This window comes from Mizuhopecten yessoensis, unplaced genomic scaffold (genome assembly GCF_002113885.1).
Source record: "Mizuhopecten yessoensis strain PY_sf001 unplaced genomic scaffold, ASM211388v2 scaffold9465, whole genome shotgun sequence".
In the NCBI taxonomy this organism is placed as follows: domain Eukaryota; kingdom Metazoa; phylum Mollusca; class Bivalvia; order Pectinida; family Pectinidae; genus Mizuhopecten; species Mizuhopecten yessoensis.
This window is the reverse complement of record NW_018408061.1, coordinates 244,798-268,876: the sequence shown is the minus strand read 5'-3', so window position 1 is coordinate 268,876 and position 24,079 is coordinate 244,798. Positions and strand designations below refer to the sequence as shown.

Genomic DNA, 24,079 nt, shown 5'->3' with positions numbered 1-24,079 from the left:
GTTCGTTCTACGAGTGTATGGGGGTTTACGTGGTCATTTGACGGTGTACACTGCAGCTCGGTGACCATTCAAATGATATCACACTGACACGACACACATTAGACACGGTGGCTACCTCAAAGACTAAAATTATTATGACAAATTGCTAACAAGTTAAGTCCAGAGAAACAAAAATGACAGCGGGAATAAGNGAGGGGGGAGGAGGGGGGGCAACATATCAAATTTTAGTCTCCTTGGTATCCTACAGAGAGGAAGGAAAAGCGGAGCCAAATTAAACTGAAACCCGTGGGTAGAGAAGCTAGTATGCTTCACACCAAGAAGCTTATAATAGAAAAGCTACTTATAACAGTCATTTTAGGGATCACCATCATCCCAGTTCCGGAATGTTCAAATTATAAGAAAAAAAATGTTTGTTTAAAAGTAAGTCTTTCTATTACTTTGAACTATCTCTCCTATTTGCCGTGATTGCAGCCCCGGTGAAGCTAGACGGAAGGTGTTCGGATCATGTTACATTTCCTTAACTTTCAATTAGGCCAGAAGAAAAGCACGTGCACATGTAATGTGTACAAATGTGCGTGTCTATCGGTTTTGACTACTGATGATATCAATCCTCCTCAAGATGACGTAAACTTGACCTACTTAATGGATTCTACAGTTCCACTTCCGTTGTTAGCTTATGTGGCACATAGAACCAAGCGAGCTTAATGATGCCTTGGTGCGGCGTCTGTCGTCAGCTTTCCTTTGAAAGATTATTAGTCTAGAACGGGTGTAGGAATTTAGACCATTTTGTATGGATCATCTCTGAGCCAGTTGATAAATTATTTGTAGTCTAAAAGAATGTTATGCGCGAGTCAGGAATAGGAAACGCGGTTTACACTTTGAAAAACTATTCCTGAAATACGGATTTGGACCTAATTTGGAATAAATATATAACATCACTGGATGAAGGAATTCGACGCTGTAGTATAAATAACGAGGAATGGCTGTCTTTTGGAGAAAAGGATGGGGACGAATGAGATAAATGTGACACAAACTCATTTTCTGATTGAAATCCAAGATTTCCACCTTGTCTTCTGATTGGTTAAAACATTTGTTCTTAACTTCCATCAGCCAGATTTCGACAAAATTGTTCCTCTTAGGTCCTCGGCGAAGCGTTAGTATTTTCGAACCAATTCATAAACAAACAGGTACATCTGTCCGCTGATTGGCGGAGACATTTTAACTTTGTATCCACCAGGCCCATACTTACCAGACTAGATCTGATGATATCATAGTCCTGAACAGGTACTGGTATCGATCTGTAGCGTTGTTGAAGCAAAAGCCGAAATGGATGCATTGCCCTCGAATTGGCATTTGTGTTTTACTGATTTCCTTTTCCACTAGATCAATTTAACCAATGGCCTTTCAAAAAATTACTTCTTACTTCTCAGTGGAAAGATAACAACTTTTTGTTTTCTTCAGATAACAAAATAAACAGTTGAGCGATACAGGCCTGACAGGCCTCTTGTTGAAATTTCGACTATAACACATGGTTATATTTTAACGATATGCACATATACCCAACTTTATGGCCGGCCAATACCAGTTAGTCTCCTGCTTCCCTGATCATAATCAAATAGGTCCTGTTGAGTTTATTTACAAACTATTTCCTTCACCGTCACTGTACACCGTGTTTATGCATAATTTACGTAATTGTGCCAAGGAAACTCATTATTTACTACAATTATCCCCCAATCAGCTCTGTTTATGTATTATTGTTACAATATTTACAAACGAATTTTATAATGGTTGAGAACCTGTGACTTAATCAGCATATAGTGCTAGCACTGCCAGTGTGCTGTGGATCAATGCGCCATCATCAGCTGGCGTTTTACACGGAGTTATTGATGACGCTACATTAAGTAATTACCATGTGTTACGTATCCAGGGTTGTCCAATAGGAATTCTGTAATACATTACATGCTGCCAGAGCTCTCAGTTATTACTTCCACACTAATCAATCAATTTATATTACTGCATCCAGTTTATCCTTTATTTGATTTGAAGGCAAAATCATCATCATTGATTGTAATACTGGGGTCGATACTAGAATTATTGTCAATATTGGGGTCTATATTGAACTTTAAAAAATTGCAAATTATTAATACTGCATGAATCTTTATCACTGAGCCTATTTAATCGCATGGTGTGAATCATATAAAATGACAAAATTTCAGTACGACGATTTCACTGCCCACACTGTCGCCATTACTTCTCTGCTTACCTGTCTTCGTGGGAACTTTGGCCGGTTATTTCACCGTGTTTACGCAACTCGTCGCCACATAACACGTAAACACTTCAGGTTTCAATTACCAACAAAGTAAAACACACAAGTAGACAATTTTCGTACATTTATTGCATTAATTTCCATATCGTATAACCACTACAGGACGAGCCACGAGCCGACAAACCGAGCCGAAGGTGCTTTACACAGGGGAATACACAGAACGAGGCTCTTTAAATACGTACACCTACTATTTACAATTATGTACAAATGTAAGCCATTTAATACTCTAGACACTTACACATACTTACGGGTTATCCCCTCATCACAGGGGATTAGGGGGGCGTACACCGCAGACAGGCTGGGTGACTGGCAACGGAACAGGAAGCGTACTCTCTAACCGATACCTAACAACTTATAGCTTCGTCAACAGTAAAACATCAATACCACTTCAATAAAGAGATGTTGGTTACACCTTTGGTAAATATGGGTGTTTCTTTTAAAGTGTAAAATGAATATGAACGGAAGAAAACCAATTTATTTATTATAGAATATCCAGGAATTATGAAAGAAACACTGCTGTTTCCATCGTTAAGTTATCAAAGCAGTGCCACTCAGCATATCGGCGCGCAACTTCTACTTCTACACAAACACACACAAAACAGTGCATTACTAGCAGGGTAGAAAACTTAGTTAAATCATTGAAAGCAGATGTGTTTTAACAACTGCACACATAGGAAGTGGCTCCAATGTTTAAATCTGTGAATTTGTGGGATATGTACAAGGTGCTGTTATTACTGATGATGGCGGGGTTATAATGACCTCCATCTTAAACATAATTATAGAAAACTTGAAAAAAGGTGATGACGTCATACAATATATACACTAAATTATATACATAGAACATCTATGTCAAGTGACGCAACCGTGACATCATCATATGTCGGTGGTATATTCATCTACAACAAATATACAGCTTCGGTTACACGATATAGTATAATAATCACAACATTTAAACACATTCAACAAGGAAATGATAATATATATATGTTCTTACAAAAGTGGTGAAAAACTAAATGTTTACAACATAGAAAAAGATTGATTGGTTATACTGAGGAAAACGATAAACACAAACTCTACATGTACAACAACAGTGTCGGTGTTTTAATTGGAGAACCATTCGATAAAGATCTTTAATATAAACTTTATTTCATTCCAAATTCAGTTGCATAACATCACACAACATACAAAGTACAGAGGAATGGGATCCGGAAACAAGCTGAAATAACTTATATAAATCCGTTTCCGAGATCTTTATTCATGTCGTATATTTTAATTGACCTTGGAAGAGGTAGTGCTGCAGAAACCTCCCAGCATTCATCGTAGTACTCACGTAGTACTCACGTAGTACTCACGCAACATAGAAATTCATGTACACAATATGTCCATTTATATTTGGGACAGATTAAATGACAATGATAGGAATTTTGAATTCAGATTTGTCTGTTAAGATATATATGTATCGGAAGTTTCAACAAAACGCCCTGCTGTTTTGCACCTCTTTGCAGTCAGAAGTATGTACGCAAGTTTTGAATTATTCCATCAGACGGATTGTCTGGGTCTGCCACATAGATATTTAGTACAGGTAGCACATTGCTGCCGCACTCGACATATCATCCGATTAAATCCCAAAATATTCTTTAGTGTTTACGTAAGGAATCTCGAAAGATCATATAAAAGTAATGATCGCTTACCAAAAACGTTTCTTAATGCTATAAAAGTAAAATCCTTACTTAAAGTCCTATTACATTGTTACAACGTCAATATAACAAGGAAGTCACAATTACCATAGCCACGTTTACTGACGGAAGTCACATCTACAGTAACATTGACAGACGGAAGTCACATCTGCAGTAACACTGACAGACGGAAGTCACATCTACTAATGCAACACTGACAGACTGAAGTCCCATCTTTAGTAACATTCACAGATAACAAGGAAGTCACAATTACCATAGCCACGTTTACTGACGGAAGTCACATCTACAGTAACATTCACTAACGGAAGACACATATACTACAGTTTCATTGACAGACGGAAGACACATCTGCAGTAACATTCACTAACGGAAGTCACATCTACTACAGTAACATTGACAGACGGAAGTCACATCTACAGTAACATTGACAGACGGAAGTCACATCTACAGTAACATTGACAGACGGAAGTCACATCTGCAGTAACATTCACTAACGGAAGTCACATATACTACAGTTTCATTGACAGACGGAAGTCACATCTGCAGTAACATTCACTAACGGAAGTCACATCTACTACAGTAACATTGACAGACGGAAGTCACATCTACAGTTACATTGACAGACGGAAGTCACATCTACAGTAACATTCACTAACGGAAGTCACATATACTACAGTTTCATTGACAGACGGAAGTCACATCTACAGTAACATTCACTGACGGAAGTCACATCTACTACAGTTATATTGACAGACGGAAGTCACATCTACAGTAACATTCACTGACGGAAGTCACATCTACAAAAATGTACTACAGTTACATTCACATACGGTAGCTACACCTACAGTATAATTCACTGACTAAGTCATAACTACTACATGTAAAGTAACATTGACAAACGGAACTCATATCTAATACAGACATAAGTAGCATGCATTTACGAAAGTCACATCCGCTACAGTAACATTTACAGACGGAAGTCACATCTACTAATGCAACACTGACAGACTGAAGTCCCATCTTTAGTAACATTCACAGACGGAAGTCACATCTACTAATGTAACACTGACAGACGGAAGTCACATCTACTAATGCAACACTGACAGACGGAAGTCACATCTACTAATGCAACACTGACAGACGGAAGTCACATCTACTAATGCAACACTGACAGACGGAAGTCACATCTACTAATGCAACACTGACAGACGGAAGTCACATCTACTAATGCAACACTGACAGACGGAAGTCACATCTACTAATGCAACACTGACAGACGGAAGTCACATCTACTAATGCAACACTGACAGACGGAAGTCACATCTACTAATGCAACACTGACAGACGGAAGTCACATCTTTAGTAACATTCACAGACGGAAGTCACATCTACTAATGTAACACTGACAGACGGAAGTCAAATCTACTAATGCAACACTGACAGACGGAAGTCACATCTACTAATGTAACACTGACAGACGGAAGTCCCATCTATAGTAACACTGACAGACGGAAGTCCCATCTTTAGTAACATTTACAGACGGAAGTCCCATCTACTCCAGTTACATTTACAGACGGCAGATAGAGGAATGTTATAAGATATAAACTACGGAAGCGTGTTGGGACACACCGTCCGACGGCGCTTAGTGTGTTGGCAACATAATTACATAATTCCTACAGTGCAAGAGTGTAAGGTCTCCAATCTGAAGTAGCAACATTCCTAAGGTGAAAAGGGTCAGGGAAATCGATAAATCAATTAACAATTTACAGTGTTTGTTAAAAATATAATTCAGACAATTCACGCGAGGAAATTCTAAAGATGAAATACATCTTTTCTTAGTTGCTTCAGCTGCCTGAATAAAGCATATGTTTTTATTGTAATATGCTTACATATTTGGGAGGTTTTAACCAGTAGCCACGTAGATAGCTAAATTTGGTTATATCTTGGTGTAGACACTGACGCGTGCGTTGACGTCATTAACGGACAGTTTCTGTCGCGGTATGAGGGGTACCAAACAACGATGCACTGTCACCTTTAGGAAAAAAAACTAATACCACAAAACCGTAGTACCCTAAAAAGCACGACACAATAAATAAGTATCTTACAAATATACGTCAGCAACATTCTAGTTAATTATTACCGAAGCAATAGGAACATTATTCCAAAGACACTAAATGCCCGTTCATCCATACACATGTACAGCATTTCCATAAAAGTTGATTTTATGACTGGTGAAATAAATAAATAATATACTATAATAATATTCATAGAAATAACACGAAGAGATACAATAGAACAATATGGTATTATTATACAAAGTTACTAAATCTTGCCGTATTCATGTCGATGACACCTGGAACTCAGAACGTCACTAAAACGAACGTATGTAATATCTCACGAGATCTGTTAAACGTCACAACAGAATCCAGCAAAGATGTGTTGTACGTCAGATGACAACAGCCCTGTGTGACTACATCGATTCTAACGAGAATGAGAGTAATGCACATATACGTCACACTACAGTAATTAGCAAGATGTGTAGTACGTCATAATATATTATCCGATAAACTGTGTGGCAAGAGCCAATTAGATGCGTACTATGTCACACTATGACGATTAAAGTGCAGTCCGTCCTCCCACTTTCATGATCTAACGAATTGCACGTGTGTCGTATGTCGCACCAGGAGGCTAAATGCAATATGTGTAGTACGTCACACTTCAAGAAGCAGCTCTGTGTAATGGACGTTCACTTTGAGTTTTGACGGTGTCATAAGCACGTGGTGAGCGCCCATGTGTTGAAAGACGCGAAAAGTTCTGATCTTAATAAGGCAAATACAACTGTACGCCAAGGAAACACCCGGATAAAAGACATTCAAGGCATGGCGGCATGTAAAATGGCTCGACTATTATTGTGAAACTGGAGTGATTGAATGTATAATACATTGCAGTTTGGTGTTTAATGGTCTAATTTGTCCATGGCTTTTGCGGATCTTTTCGATCTTTTCGGATTTCCATTTCTCGTTCGAAGACCCCAAGGTACACACACAGTAGAGTTAAATTCAGCAATGTCCCTGGTCCGTAAATCACCCGTAGATGTCTCCATAGGCAGCTATCCCTCCGTCTTTGACAACAAAGGAGCATGTCCGACGGCTGCCACTGAATATATACATATCTATCTATTCACTATCACGATAACCGGAATAATACAACGAGAATGGTTCCAAAAGTTGTTAAGAGACTGACCGAAGGTACGCTTGCGCCATTATTATCCGGGTCTCCACTGCCCTGGAAGCCAGTAGGCGCGTCACTCTGAACGGGGTTAACTTCCGGGTCCAAGGTCATGTCTAGGTCATTATTGCCAGGTCCTGGACACTCTGGAATAAGAAGAAAAATTGAACATTCGTCAAAGTAATACAACATGCACTTATCAAATGTTGTAAGGGTTTACTGGATAAGAGAAACACGTAATAGGTTGCCGCTGACTAAGCACAACTTGTAGGTAAAGATAAGTGTGTATATCGAGAAACTGAAGTTGAAGTATTGTCCAGGTTACCGAGTTGTATATAAAGGTACGATAACGATGCTGCGATGTTTAAAATTGCCGCGAGTGGATTCCATAAAGTAGTGATGTGATCATAGACTCTTCCGGTTATTACTGAGGCCCTAAGACATGTTGGAACAGCGTGGGGAACTTTAAGCTAAATACGGTATCAGCTACAGCTACATGTAGTGTAGTATCTTATTACTGAGACAAAAGGTTTAATGTGTTAGGGTAGAATGGGGAACTGAATTATATGTTGTATTACTGGGACCCTAGGGTTTTCATGTTTAGTACAGCGAGGGGAACTTTAAGGTAAATTCGGTATCATCTAGTATAATTTCACTGAGACCCTAAGATTAACATGTTAGGACAGCGTGAGGAACTTTAAGATAAATACGGTATCATATAGTTTAATTTCACTGTTACATGTACCCTAGGGTTCTCATATTAGGACAGCGTGGGGAACTTTAAGATAAATTCGGTATCATCTAATAAGTCGTTTTCTGGTGAAAACAATTAAGGCTTTAATTGACATAAGATAAATGCAGTGCTATTATTCTGTAGTATTATATATTTACATGTTGTATACACAATCTGTACTCACTTTGCTATGTAATTGAAATGTATCAAAACGTTGACCTCTTGTAACACACCTCGTGTGTCATGAGTGTAAAATAAAACTTCAACTTAAACTTAGTATAATTTCACTGAGACCCTAAGGTTAACATGTTAGGACAGCGTGAGAAACTTTAAGATAAATACGGTGTCATCTAGTTTAATTTCCCTGTTACATGTACCCTAGGGACAGTGTGGGGAACTTTAATGTACATTAGGTACTATGTAGTGTAGTTTCACCGAAACCCTAGTGTTTACATGTTAGGACAGCTAGGAGAACTTTAAGATAAATATAGTATCATAAAGTATAATTTCACTGAGACCCTAGGGTTTACATGTTAGGACAACGAGGGAAACTTTGAGGAAAATACGGTATCGTATAGTGTTATCACTGGGATTCTAGGGTTAACATGTAGACAGCGAGGGAAACTTTACAGTAGATACGGTATCAGCCAAAATATCTGCTGAAGTTTTATGGCCCATTCGGAACAAATATACATGCTTGATGTATAGAAAACGTTTCAATTAATGGGGTCTTGCGTGTAGAGCTGTATCAGATTGTAACGTAACCTGTACTTTGGCAATACTTACATCGATAATGATATATAGAAACACATTGAGAAAAAATCTGGATTTCATCATTATCTGACATAAAATTCGATGAACTCGTATTTTTTGGGGGGAGAGATGTTTGTCTGGAACATTAACTAAACTGCCCTATCTATCTCGTCATTTCAGCCCCATTTCCTGGCCTATCGATTATATTTTATCTTATAACTATCTATCCCAAAAAGAACGTTTTTCTCTACTAAAGTCATATGATATTGCAATAAACATATACTGCTACTTTTGTTTCTTGAAAAAACCTAGACTGACAGTGTTGATATGGAAGGACATCGCAGCTCCCGGAAAAAACTCACGTGGTCGGGCAGGTGACTCCGTACTTTGTACAACCTGTAGATATCATGGAATCGAACCACGGCCGCCTTGGTGAAGGGTGAGTGCGTTATCTACTGCGCCACCCGACCACCCTGTACTGTCATACCCTATGGGTTGATGACTGGCGCAGTACATACGTATAGATTAAGTGTTGATTTTTGCATTTAAAAACGTATGTTAGTTTATGACACACGTACATTGTATATGGGGAAAACAATAGTATCATTAGGCTTATATTTGTTTTAGGACCACGTATCTTCCAGATCAATCTACCAAATCAAAATGTAACGTTTGTGTTCAAGCAAGAACGTGGATCTTTGGGGTATTCGGGAACCAATGAAGCTACTACACTACAGGATGTTCCCACGGGCTGTTCTACATATGTGCTAATTGGTATATACTGTCTGTTATTGTTGAAAGCTTCTAAAAAGGACGTATATATATATATACCTGAAACCTGAAGAGCCCTGTGAAGGGTGAAAGCAGCTAGTTTTTTAGTCGGTCGTTAATTTTATTTTTTCTATATATATACATGTATATATAAGGATTGAAAAGTACATTGTTATGGGGTATAATTAATGCATGGGGTATAATTATCAACATATAGTCCATCATAACTATGTCTGTAAGTAGTTCCCTCATGACATATACCGCGAAAATGTTCACCATTAAAATGTACTTATCAATAAAGTTAATTTTATTTGCACCTTAGTACTTATATGACAAATCGAAATTAGAACATATCAATACGAAGCAATACAAACGATACTATTCCCAATGTATCCACAGTATGAGTAAACATTTAGTTTAAATAATCACAGAAACGTTCCCAATCATGTTATGTGAAGCTCCACCCTATTTTATACGTACGTTTGACAGTCCAGGCCTTCACGAACTTGATATGTGAAATTCCACCCTATTGTATATGTACGTTTGACAGTCCAGGCCTTCACGAACTTGTTATGTGAAGCACCACCCTATTGCATACGTACGTTTGCCAGTCCATGCCTTCACAAACTTGTTATATGAAGCACCACACTATTGTATACGTACGATTGACAGTCCAGGCCTTCACGAACTTGTTATGTGAAGCACCACACTATTGTAAACGTACGTTTGACAGTCCAGGCCTTCACGAACTTGTTATGTGAAGCTACACCTTATTGTATAAGCACGATTGACAGTCTAGGCCTTCACGAATGTGTTAAGTGAAGCACCACCCTATTGTATACGTACGTTTGACAGTCCAGGCCTTCACAAACTTGATATGTGAAACCCCCCTTATTGCATACGTACGTTTGACAGTCCAGGCCTTCACAAACTTGATATGTGAAACATCAACTTAATGTATACATGTATATGTACGTTTGACAGTCCAGGCCTTGATATGTGAAACATCATCCTATTGTATATGTACGTTTGACGGTCCAGGCTTTGTTATGTGAATCACTACCTTATTGTATACGTACGTTTGACAGTCGATGCCTTCACGAACTTGGCGCCAGTTTGTTCGTAGGAATAGCCAAACCGAAACAAACAATCGTCTTTCTCGTCTGTGAACTGACATATATAGTCTGATTCATGTTCTGAAATCACAAATAGGTATAGCTTTAATAAGGCAAATAACAGAGGCGGTATTTGCTAATAGTATTCTAGTATATAATTTTGAAATCATTGATATAAAAATAAGCCCCAAAGATAGTCTTTATGGCTATATACCAAATATTATAGCCATACTTGTCGCGTTTAGTTTTCCTTATTCTATGACCGAGAACTGATGTCAGCAATTTAGCTGAATTGCATGCTGATCTACAAAATATATTGAACTGAAAAAACAGTGAAATGTTAAGTAGCGAAAATGTTCATCTTTGTCGAAGTTAGGTTGAATACTTCCATTAACCCATTATAATACCACAGAATTAGATTTGTTATATAAGTCCGTGATAATACTAATAGTTGACAGATAACAATCACTACATAACACAACAGCAAAGAATGAAAACAAAACCGCTGAATTAATTCTCTACTGACTATTTAAAGTATCCACGGAGTGTATCCGAAGGTTAGAGCAGACATGATCGTTAGCACATTCGGAAGGGGACAGGGGGCCGGTCTGGAACACGCGGCATTGGACACACTGCTTCAGGTCCCGACATCCATTCATCTTAAAATAGAAATGTAACTTGTTCTCAAATCTCAAACCTGGCACCCATTATTTATTAAGTAGAAATGTAACATGTTTTTAAATATCAGATTACTCCGCCGTAGTGTAATATAAGAAGAAGGTCTACCTGTAACATTTCTTAAGTCTGAAACCTTTGTCAGGCAGTTTGAGAAAAAATCTGTCTAGGACGAGTTCTAAGAACTGAAACTTTCGTCAGTTAGTTTGAGGTGTTCTCAGACGTGGTACCTTCGTCAGATAGCGTAATGAAAGAAGAAGAAAGTCAGATAAATCTACAAACAGTTTGTATATTATATTCTCAGACATGGTACCTTCGTCAGATAAATCTACAAACAGTTTGTATAACATATTCTCAGACATGGTACCTTCGTCAGATAAATCTACACACAGTTTGTATAACATATTCTCAGACATGGTACCTTCGTCAGATTAGTCTACAAACAGTTTGTATAACATATTCTCAGACATGGTACCTTCTGCAGATAAGTCTACACACAGTTTGTATAACATATCCTTAGACATTGTACCTTCGTCAGATAAGTCTACACACAGTTTGTATTACATATTCTCAGACATGGTACCTTCGTCAGATAACACTACACACAGTTTGTATAACATATTTTTCGACATGGTACATTCGTCAGATAAGTCTACACACAGTTTGTATTACATATTCTCAGACATGGTACCTTCGTCAGATAAGTCTACACATAGTTTGTATAACATATTCTCAGACATGGTACCTTCGTCAGATAAAACTACACACAGTTTGTATAACATATTTTTCGACATGGTACCTTCGTCAGATAAGTCTACACACAGTTTGTATTACATATTCTCAGACATGGTACCTTCGTCAGATAAGTCTACACACAGTTTGTATAACATATCCTTAGACATTGTACCTTCGTCAGATAAGTCTACACACAGTTTGTATAACATATTCTTAGACATGGCACATAGAATTATATACAGGTCCTGGTGTAAGAACACATATATCCAGATTAAGGATTTTGTGTTCGTGTTGACAAAAACCTATTTCAGCTTTCGAGATATAATTTTCATGAAACAAAAACAAATAGATAAATCACGAAAAGAAAACGTCACCGAATGTGTGTACACTATCGGATTTAAAAAATGCGACGAATCGTATATCAGAAAAACCGGAAGCGGGATTGTGTTTCACTTGGTGAACCCAAGAGGGAAAGACGTATACCCGATCAGAAAGAAACAGCCAAAGTCGCAGATCATAAAATCGGCAATCACAGATCATGCCACACAGTTAAATTGTGTAACTGACTGGGGCAATTATAAATCGTTGGAAACACAGAGTAACGTATTCAAGCGGAAGATGAAAGAAGCAATCTTGATACTACGCATCAGATCTGAAGTGAGATGAGGGGGCTCACAGACTCATGCACACCTATGAACAGGAGCGTAGAATTGGTTTGTCGATTTGATCGTTATTCCCTATATGCATAACAACAAAGTGTTGTCTAATCGATATGTCGATTTTATTGCCGTCTTGTACATATTTACTACTAGTGTACACACGCTTCACCGTCATTTGTCTGCTGATGTTGACAAAGTACATATCGTACTTGCTATTGAATTGAAACGTCACCTATAAACATTTCACTGGTTGTAAACCTGTATACAATACTTACCGCTGGGTTTTCTTCACATGTCGGCCCCCTGTAGATACTGTCCTGGTCACACTGGCAGTAACCACAGACACACGACCCCTGGTTGTTACACAGGCTCTGTGGGACGAAAATCAGCAAATAGAAACACGTCTAACAGACTACAAAATCGGACGAAAATCAGCAAGATAACATTTAACGTGTAACATACAACAAAACGTGTAATTATCTAGTATATATATACGTATACTCTGTAAATATAACTAAGTCGTTAATAACGCTTGTACCATTCAAATTACTATACATAAAATGCTATAAATACATTGCTATAAATAATACTATATATGTATTGCAAAATATAAAAATTATATATGCTATTTGTTTTACGGTATAAATGTAATACAAACACGATTTCAAACACCTCTTTACATGTGTCTATGCATACGTACAATTCCTTACATAAATAAATATTGCTTTCAAACATCTTTTTTCAACATTTTCCCCATTTTTTCTTTTACGTCGTAAGCCATAAAATACGATATTAACCCCGGTACGTGTACTTCTTGGTTTTGTTTATGTGCGCAGAAAAAATAACATAAAAAGAGCAATATACGAGCAAAGGGAGCACGTGCACGCACATGATTTCTAATTACTTAACACATGTTTTATAGAAAGGCTATCAGCAGCTACATCAATCACACACAACAAAGGTCTGCTGCGCATGCGCACAAATATGCTGCGTGATTCAATCAGTGATGTTCTACCTGTATTATGACGTCACACTCATCAACACGTGTAATTGGTTAGAATACAAAGAGATCAGTATGTTCTCGGAATGTGTAATTTAGATAACAAAAAACCTCTACATGTAACAAGGTTATCCTGATGGTGGGAAGACAATTACGTAAGACCACGCCCATCTCATCTTTGTTCTGACATCATCAACTCCAGCGTTTGATGTAAAGTGACTTACCCCATCGGAGGCCACACACCCGTCCGTCATTAGACTACAGCCACAGGCCTCGCCCGTGTAGCCAGGGCCACACTGACACACCCCACAGTTACACCTCCCCCGGGCATCTCCTACAACCAAACAAGCTCCTGTGTAACCATGACAACAATAAACAATATCACACCTACCAATTCAAAATGCTATTATGAAAGCATTTCACATGGATTTACAGTACATGTTTTCTGATCAGAAACTGTTCGGGTCGTTTTGCCACTCATCGAGAGCAGTCGGTGAACAATCATGCTAAGAAGTTCACGAATGGTTTATGATTGGCGTTTGTCGTCTGAAGGAAATGGTAACCATTGACAACATGATATTGATCCCACTAAAACGTTTCATCCAGCATCTTGTTAAATTGTTCGTTTAAAATGTAGCACGAGGCAAAAGAAACCACTTTGAAAGATTGAATAACATTTCGTTTGTTGTATTGAACGTTAGTGTTGTACATAAATTTCAGCGTAGGACACAGCTGGTCGCCTGGTCGCCTGGTCGCCAAAGGGGGGTGGGGTGGGGTGGGGGTCAAGTGACTTTTGTTTATCTAAATATAACAAAGTCGTCTGCAGTTGTGAATTCCTACCAGGTGAATTCAGTGACAATGAAGACTATGGGACTAAGTTGCGTAATCGCTCATGTTATTTATTTGAACGGAACTGTGTTGCATAGCATTATATAAAAAGATACGCTTCATTAGATACATAAGAGAGCGATATCATTATGAGTATAAAAACAGAAAACCAATGATAGTGGAAACTTGTTCCCATTGTACAGTGTATAGAAGTATGATAGTCGAAACGTGTTCCCATTGTACAGTATATAGAAGAATGATAGTGGAAACGTGTTCCCATTGTACAGTATATACAAGTATGATAGTGGAAACGTGTTCCCATTGTGCAGTATATAGAAGTATGATAGTGGAAACGTGCTTCCATTGTACAGTATATAGAAGTATGATAGTGAAAACGTGTTCCCATTGTACAGTATATAGAAGCATGATAGTGGAAACGTGTTCCCAGTGTACAGGATATAGAAGTATGATAGTGGAAACGTGTTCCCTTTGTACAGTATATAGAAGTATGATAGTGGAAACTTATTCCCATTGTACAGTGTATAGAAGTATGATAGTCGAAACGTGTTCCCATTGTACAGTATATAGAATTATGATAGTGGAAACTTGTTCCCATTGTACAGTGTATAGAAGGATCATAGTGGAAACGTGTTCCCATTGTACAGTATATGGAAGTATGATAGTGGAAACGTGTTCCCATTGGACAGTATATAGAAGTATGATAGTGGAAACTTCTTCCCATTGTACAGTGTATAGAAGTATGATAGTGGACACGTGTTCCCATTGTACAGTATATAGAAGTATGAGAGTGGAAACGTGTTCCCATTGTACAGGATATAGAAGTATGATAGTGGAAACTTATTCCCATTGTACAGTATATAGCAGTATGATAGTGGAAACGTGTTCCCATTGTACAGTGTATATAAGTATGATAGTGGAAACGTGTTCCCATTGTGCAGTATATAGAAGTATGATAGTGGAAACGTGCTTCCATTGTACAGTATATAGAAGTATGATAGTGGAAACGTGGTCCCAGTGTACAGTATATAGAAGTATGATAGTGGAAACTTCTTCCCATTGTACAGTGTATAGAAGTATGATAGTGTAAACGTGTTCCCATTGTACAGTATATAGAAGTATGAGAGTGGAAACGTGTTCCCATTGTACAGGATATAGAAGTATGATAGTGGAAACTTATTCCCATTGTACAGTATATAGCAGTATGATAGTGGAAACGTGTTCCCATTGTACAGTGTTTAGAAGTATGATAGTGGAAACGTGTTCCCATTGTGCAGTGTATAGAAGTAGGATAGTGGAACCGTGTTCCCATTGTACAGTATATAGAAGTATGAGAGTGGAAACGTGTTCCCATTGTACAGTATATGGAAGTATGATAGTGGAAACGTGTTCCCATTGTGCAGTATATAGAAGTATGATAGTGGAAACGTGTAGCCATTGTACAGTGTATAGAAGTATGATAGTGGAAAAGTATATAGAAGTATGATAGTGGAAACGTGTAGCCATTGTACAGTGTATAGAAGTATGATAGTGGAAAATTGTTCCCATTGTACAGTATATAGAAGTATGAGAGTGGAAACGTGTTCCCATTGTACAGGATATAGAAGTATGATAGTGGAAACTTATTCCCATTGTACAGTATATAGCAGTATGATAGTGGAAACGTGTTCCCATTGTACGGTATATAGAAGTATGATAGTGGAAACGTGTTCCTATTGTTCAGTGTATAGAAGTATGATAGTGGAAACGTGCTCCCATTTGATAGTGGAAACGTGTTGCCATTGTACAGTGTATAGAAGTATGATAGGGGAAACGTGTTCCCATTGTACAGTATATAGAAGTATGAGAGTGGAAACGTGTTCCCATTGTACAGGATATAGAAGTATGATAGTGGAAACTTATTCCCATTGTACAGTATATAGAAGTATGATAGTGAAAACGTGTTCCCATTGTACAGTATATAGAAGCATGATAGTGGAAACGTGTTCCCAGTGTACAGGATATAGAAGTATGATAGTGGAAACTTATTCCCATTGTACAGTGTATAGAAGTATGATAGTCGAAACGTGTTCCCATTGTACAGTATATAGAATTATGATAGTGGAAACTTGTTCCCATTGTACAGTGTATAGAAGTATGATAGTGTAAACGTGTTCCCATTGTACAGTATATAGAAGCATGATAGTGGAAACGTGTTCCCAGTGTACAGGATATAGAAGTATGATAGTGGAAACTTATTCCCATTGTACAGTATATAGCAGTATGATAGTGGAAACGTGTTCCCATTGTACGGTATATAGAAGTATGATAGTGGAAACGTGTTCCTATTGTTCAGTGTATAGAAGTATGATAGTGGAAACGTGCTCCCATTTGATAGTGGAAACGTGTTGCCATTGTACAGTGTATAGAAGTATGATAGTGGAAAATTGTTCCCATTATACAGTATATAGAAGTATGATAGTGGAAACGTGGTCCCAGTGTACAGTATATAGAAGTATGATAGTGGAAAATTGTTCCCATTATACAGTATATAGAAGTATGATAGTGGAAACGAGTTCCCATTGTACAGTGTATAGAAGTATGATAGTTTAAACGTGTTCCCATTGTACAGTATATAGAAGTATGATAGTGGAAAATTGTTCCCATTGTACAGTATATAGAAGTATGATAGTGGAAACGTGCTCCCATTGTACAGTATATAGAAGTATGATAGTGGAAACGTGTTCCCATTGTACAGTGTATAGAAGTATGATAGGGGAAACTTGTTCCCATTGTACAGTGTATAGAAGTATGATAGTGGAAAATTGTTCCCATTATACAGTATATAGAAGTATGATAGTGGAAACGTGCTTCCATTGTACAGTATATAGAAGTATGATAGTGGAAAATTGTTCCCATTATACAGTATATAGAAGTATGATAGTGGAAACGTGTTCGCATTGTACAGTGTATAGTAGTATGATAGTGGAAACTTGTTCCCATTGTACAGTGTATAGAAGTATGTCCATTGAAGTTAGATGTCCATTATTGTGTGTGATACCCGACAAATACTGCCTTAATAATGGGCAGTTACAGCGAACAAGTATAATTGCATACACCTGCAAATTTTAGAAGAAAATTCACAATGTTTATATATTTAACAGTGAAATAAAACCCAATAATAACCCAACCGACCATCAGTGTTGAATGTGATCGAGAAAAAAGGTTTTTGAGAACAAATTAATCCAATAGACTGTTGTAAAACTTGATCCAATCTATATTTGAAAATACAATTTGTGTATGATGATTGATGGAATGGAAAAATACACAGTTTATTCAGGAATAATCCAACAGATCTTCACATCACTCAATGATCCAGACTTGGAGGTAGAGTTAGTTACAAGCATAGTGTGGTTCTGTCCTGGGAGCTTGATGATTAATGATTGAGCTGAAGCAGGAAAGAAAAATGCATGTCCAGATTCGAACCCGGGACCTCGAACTCTAGACGGACGTTCTATTCCATTGTAACCCAATGCATGCTGTAAAGGCATCTGATTTGGGAATCCATGCCGAATCGGGAATTTGCCTTTGTGCCATCTCCTTTGGGGACGCTAAAGCGACCAAAATAAATCTGCTGCGCTCATTGCAACATTTGGGATCTTTATATTTTAACACCTGAATCGCCAAAACACGTGTACATGTATTACCTACCTCCACACATCCTGCCCATGTAGAAAGGACAGCTGTAGTCGTCACACTCACAATACTCGCCGCTAAACTTGTCCGGTATTCTCTGTTGAAATAAGACAGGTGTGGTCAGTTAACAGTCTGATAATATAATGGTTATTTACCTGTCAGGTGCTGGTCAAGCCATTGGGCACAAGAGCGGTTATTTTCATATTTCCCGCTCAGGTTTGTGACGCTCTGATGATGATATTAGCTTGACCTTGTTTTGCTTATGATACGTGATTGTAATTACATGACTTCTACAAGTAAATTCTATAAGTAACAGCATTATGTCATAATTTTCTGGTAATTAGAATAGAATAGAATATAGAATAGAATAGAAGAACCCTACAACAGTATTGGTTTGTGTTAAACAAAGTGGTAAATCAGAAACCGACAACTATAGTGGGTTTTGGGGGAAATCAGTCCGGAATGTCAAAACCATTAACGGAATTTGATTTGCGGAAATTATCAAAATCTAAAATGTGAAATAAAACAGATTGATTGTAACAGAAATTAAGTAGTTTTATGACATTTCCACATGGTGATAATATCTGATTAATATTTTTTACTTAAGTGTGTCAGTGTTCGTAATCATGTTAAATGTTGGTACTTCCCATATGCGACACGTGAGTCTGACACTATATCATAACGAGAGTTGAACGAGACTTGCACATGTGAGCCATACTTCACTCTTAGTTACTCGAAACACTAAATATTGTACTTTTTCTAAATATACAAGCGCAAACAAATCATAACTTTGAAACAATAAAGCGCAATGCTTGACATTTCACAAAAATGTTACGAATAAACATGTCTCATGAGCCAGTATTTTCACTAAATTAGTCAAAGCCGTGATTGGATAACCAGGAGAAGCACACACGATGACCTTTTTTTCTAAATAAATCAGTTCACACAAATCATAATTTTAAAACAAGAGAGCGCATTGCCTGACATTCTACATACATCTTTTGAATAAACATGTCAACATGACATCTTAATACCTCGAAAACAAACACAGACATGGTTCTCGGTGTGACGGAATGTAACGGAATGTGACGGAACGACACGATATTTCACGGAATCACGACCTGGATAAGAATGGCAATGGCCCAAGGGATTATGTCTGTATAAAGACATCTGGGGTATGTTGTCCTGACATAAGGGGACCACAGGACACAACGTGGTGCCGGAAATATCTAGCAGTCTGGGTAAGTTACAGCCGTCAGCGATGTTGCAATCCGGTAAATTGTGTCTCGCGGCCCAGCAGACAATCAGACACGTATTGCAATAGAGCAAGCTCCAATGGCATAGCATAAAGGTCATAAAATGTAGCACTGCGGGGAAGAAAGGGTTCCGAAAACACCCATTAGTATTAATAATACAGTCATTATCAGCGGTGATAGATGGAATTGGTCTATTTGATGTGCATGTTTCTGTATTTGTGAGATCGTGGTGGAATTGTGTCATGTATATTGACTGGAGTAATGTTATAGTCTCCCGGACTGCCTACACAATTTATACTTACATTAATATAAACAATAACATCTATGTGTCCAAAGCAATGATAACTAAATTATTAGGAAATCCAATCAGCTGTTTACATTAGATACAAACAGTTTTTTATGATTGCCTCACGTGTCATTTTACCTTCAGTATTAGTTGTATGGCGGTGATTACTCTTACTTAACGATTCTGCTCATAAAAAAAGGCAGTATAGAAGTGTTGTTAATTTCTATTACCTTTTAATTGTAATGTGTCGCCTAGAGGTTTGGAATCCTGATTTGAAATTGTGAAAGCCGTAACTTAAGCATTATATTCCACTCTGACATAGCACACATAGCCAGGAACCATGACCGCTCCATTCCGAAGTCAGTAAATTCAGAAGGATAAAACAGGAAATGTGCCGATCATACGAGGGAGCAGCTGCCGACATTCCGAGTCTTTGATGTCACGTGACAGACAGCCATTACTAGACAGACTCGCATCAGTGCCCTCTGGTTACTTATATTTTACCAGTATATTTGGAGGTGGTCGTGTTTCAGCTTTCCGGAGAACTTAAACAAACTGATGTGCTAACATCAGTAAATTGTGTTTTGTGTATTTTTGACGGGAATGGGATTGTATTGCATGGTAAAGCAGCAAAAACATAAGTACAAAACTTACTTCCGTTGCTAATGAAAAAAACCTGCATTCAAGTATCTGTTGAAAGCTGCAAGCTCGTATGTTTGATATTTTTCAAAGTAACATTACTTTTATGAAGCACAAAGTAAGGTTAAAACAGGAAGTTGTCCAACGAAAATCCTGTAATATATTTATCATTGATTTAACACAACTGACTTACGTAGTAGCAAATGAAAATAATTCACCGTATAAATGTTTCAGATCGTCGGTGTAAATGTTCATCAGCAATTAGTTCATCCGGGACGATATAAGTTGATGAGTAACACCAGAAGCTTGCCCCTTCAAGAGTCACTTTACATTATATGATGGTAGCTCGTCTCACACAGGCCATTACCAAGTATACAAGTTAGAATAAAATAGAATAACAGTTTTATAATTCACTAAACTACATGCATACATGTAAAGTAGGGCACTAATTCGTAAAGCCGTTCTCAGATTCCGTGCTGTATATACCCTAACGTTGTAGGTACTGTACATACAGAAACAGGGGGTTCACTAACATAATTTGGAATTAACTACTGCTGCGTTGCTTTAAATTTCATACAAGTCAAATGAGGTATTCCTTCTTCGATGAAAACCGGAATATTTGTTAGGAACATTTTTTCTACCACAATACGGTGTGTTATTCCACTCTCAGATCATTGTATGAGTTATATACCACACGTGGTATATGACCTTCAAGAGTTTTGATTGGTCGGGAAGATGAACTTTGACCGGGAAGACTTTTTCCACGTGCTTTTTGCCACCTGCTGTTTTGTTTACGTCGTCGGCTGTCAACATCCGACAAATGTTGGTGACTTTGTGGGGTTATGCGGAAAGGGGGGTTATTAAGGCAATATTAAAAGATGATACTTAAAGATTTGATCGCTAGTTTCAGGCAAAATTGCTACAGGCGCTCGATATCGTTTCGACGTCACACCGTCGCGTGTCCAGGTTGTGAAACCAAAACAAGATACGTCACAGCGTCGGGAAATATTTCGTTCTCCCAACGTCCCGTTATCGCTATTTAGACGGTCTGACTATGGCTGAACTTTCACTATAAACGTCAACCATAGAACCGTCACGAAGAAACGTAGGCCTAGAAACGTAGGCCTATGGTTTTGAATATTGACAGCGATAAGTTCGTCTACAACGGTTCATCACTTGGCGGGAGGCAGACTTCGTACGATATGCTTACGCGCATATAGTCCGTGGTTAATTTATATAAGTTAATGCAATACTGCTACTCTCAATATTCAAAGTCGTTCATCTATTTTATTTTTTCACGAAGTTGTGTCCGAAACATTAATTTTGACAATAATTAAATTTGTAAAAAAAATGTCACTTTTGAATAATAATGAGTGACTTTTTACATATGGGTCATATCACTTCGCCAGCCTTGTCAACAAACTGATCATGAGATTGTGGTAGAAACAGATCATACGACTCGTGGTTGTTGAGTATGGTATTTATTTCACTCTCGTTAGTTAATTTTCAAAAGTTACAGAAAGACACTCCCTAAAGCTCGTGTCTTTCTGTAACTTTTGAAAATTAGCTAACTCGAGTGAAATAAATACCATATTCAACAACCACTCGTTGTGTAACCTCTATAATGTACTTTAGTATTCCGGTATAGATTCGCTCAACAGAACTTTAGAATGTTGAAAAAATAACTGAAATTACAAATGCCATTTGTAATATTTTCATATTTACTTCAGCAACAATTCTAGATGTTTTTTTCTTCTGTAGGATGGGAAAACCGGATATTGCGGCAAGCGGAAACGAAACGTATTTTGGCAAAATGACAGATCAGTTATAGACCATCATAACCAATTTTAATTCATGTTAATTTGTTGACAGATTGTGCAACAATTAATTCCATCTTAATTGCGAGAAAATAGGTATTCTGGCATTTCCTCAAACAGTATTTGATTAATTGGTTATTTTTTATATCCATCCTGAAACTCTACAGTTTTAGGAAAAATTGTTTGATCACATACATGTACTTGACTCATATCAGACTGAATTTAACAGCGGATTCGTTTTTGGGAGTTCGATGTTGGAATATCTAAACCACTGTCAGTACCAGATTGGTGCAGTGATTTATTTAGTGAATCGAATAACTTTGAGCATCTCTTTACGTGTAAACAATATGGGGTGGGGATGGTACATTTGTAGGTGGATGAACAACTGCGCATGCTTTACTTACCGACCGTCGTCGAGCACACTGACAGACACCGCCAACACATCTGCCGCGCCCAGAACACACCTTTTCCACCGACCTGTAAAGACAAAAAAACTTATTAAATCTTGAGCTTAGTTAGAAACAGTAAAATAACTGATTAATGCAGTAACGATTAAGACAAAAACATCTGTTTGATCTCACAATTGCCTACATGTTGTGACCTTGACCGGAAGTCAGCATATCTGTCACAACTTTATTTGTCAGTTTTGCTTGTCTTTGATTGGCTGAGACCTCGTCCACAGGGACCTGAGAGTTATTTCATGCTGCCATATTTAGCGTATTCATGTGGATGACGTCAAACCTCATGCTCCTTGTACTGAATACAAACTGTACAGGGTTTTCGTACTGTTTCGGGAATTTCCCCTTTGGTTCGAGAAATAACCTGGCAACGAGACTGAATGTCATCGCGCAAGGCTGACGTTAACCTCATGAATATGCAAAACATGGCAGTAAAGACAGCGAGAAACGTGAAGATCTGAACTTATATTGACTTATATGAGGTTAATACAAGGATTTGACAACCTACAAAGATGACGATTCCCTCTGTTTCTAGACTTGAAGAATATCAACTTTCGGGTTTACTAGCCTGGAAAAATACAGTCGTACGATGTCGTATACCTGTTATTTTGCAAAAACAAATATGTTTTCACTTGTTTTGTGCAACTTACACTTTGCCTGATGTTAGCGTTTACGTTATTTCATGTACATTTTTATACCACACACGTATTAACGTGTCTATTCAGGAATGATGATAACTCACCACGTGATCGACCTTGAACTTATGTACAATAACATGTACAATGTATATAAGGTGTCCATCTTAGTGGCTGTGTTAGTAACATGAAATAAGGTTACAGGGCAGGGGCGGATCCAGGATTTCCTAAAAGGGGGGGCGAGAAATTTTTCTCAATAGTCAACGGTGTGTTGCGAAAGGCAGCAGCCCGAGCGCGTAGCGCGAGGAGGGGGAGGGTACAGACCCCCTCCCCGTAAGGGGGGTTTGGGGGATCTCCCCCCAAAAAAATGTGTTTTCTAGAACGTCTCAGAAGCGATTTCCCGTGTTCTGAGGATTGTTTTTATGTTTAATTAACAAGAAGAAAAAAGCATATTTTTAGTATGGCCCAAAGACTTTTTTTTGTGTACTGGAAAGAAAATTAAAGTTTCGGTTCAAATTCTCTATCAACAGCGTGTTTTAGAAGTCAGATGGTATTATTATAGGGGCAACCTGGTGATGACAAATGTATGAATCCACAGGGGGCTTGTTCATTATTACCTTATTTGGCGTCCCGCCCGCAAGGGGGATACGAGAGGTCCACCGTCAAAATATAAATCTAGTCTTCAGACATTGTACGTTTGTCGTACAAAAGAACAAATAACACCATAACATCGTTGCTGTTTAATTAATGAGTTACTCATGGCATCACTAAGTTG

The 24,079-nt window shown here is 37.9% G+C and overlaps 1 protein-coding gene across 5 annotated transcripts in view; it reads right to left on the bottom strand.

The window, feature by feature from the left end:
* Positions 1-6,033: 6,033 nt before the first annotated feature.
* LOC110458155 (integrin beta pat-3-like) overlaps positions 6,034-24,079 on the bottom strand; it is a 37,098-nt gene continuing 19,052 nt past the window's right edge. For all 5 annotated transcript variants that reach the window (XM_021509748.1, XM_021509750.1, XM_021509751.1 and 2 more), the window contains exons 5-11: positions 22,616-22,688; positions 18,229-18,310; positions 13,917-14,026; positions 12,968-13,063; positions 11,150-11,282; positions 10,588-10,704; positions 6,034-7,397 (exon numbers count right to left, since the gene is read on the bottom strand). In XM_021509748.1, coding sequence (XP_021365423.1) covers positions 7,210-7,397; positions 10,588-10,704; positions 11,150-11,282; positions 12,968-13,063; positions 13,917-14,026; positions 18,229-18,310; positions 22,616-22,688 — 799 coding nt within the window. In that variant the 3' untranslated portion in view covers positions 6,034-7,209. The remainder of the gene's footprint in view (positions 7,398-10,587; positions 10,705-11,149; positions 11,283-12,967; positions 13,064-13,916; positions 14,027-18,228; positions 18,311-22,615; positions 22,689-24,079) is intronic.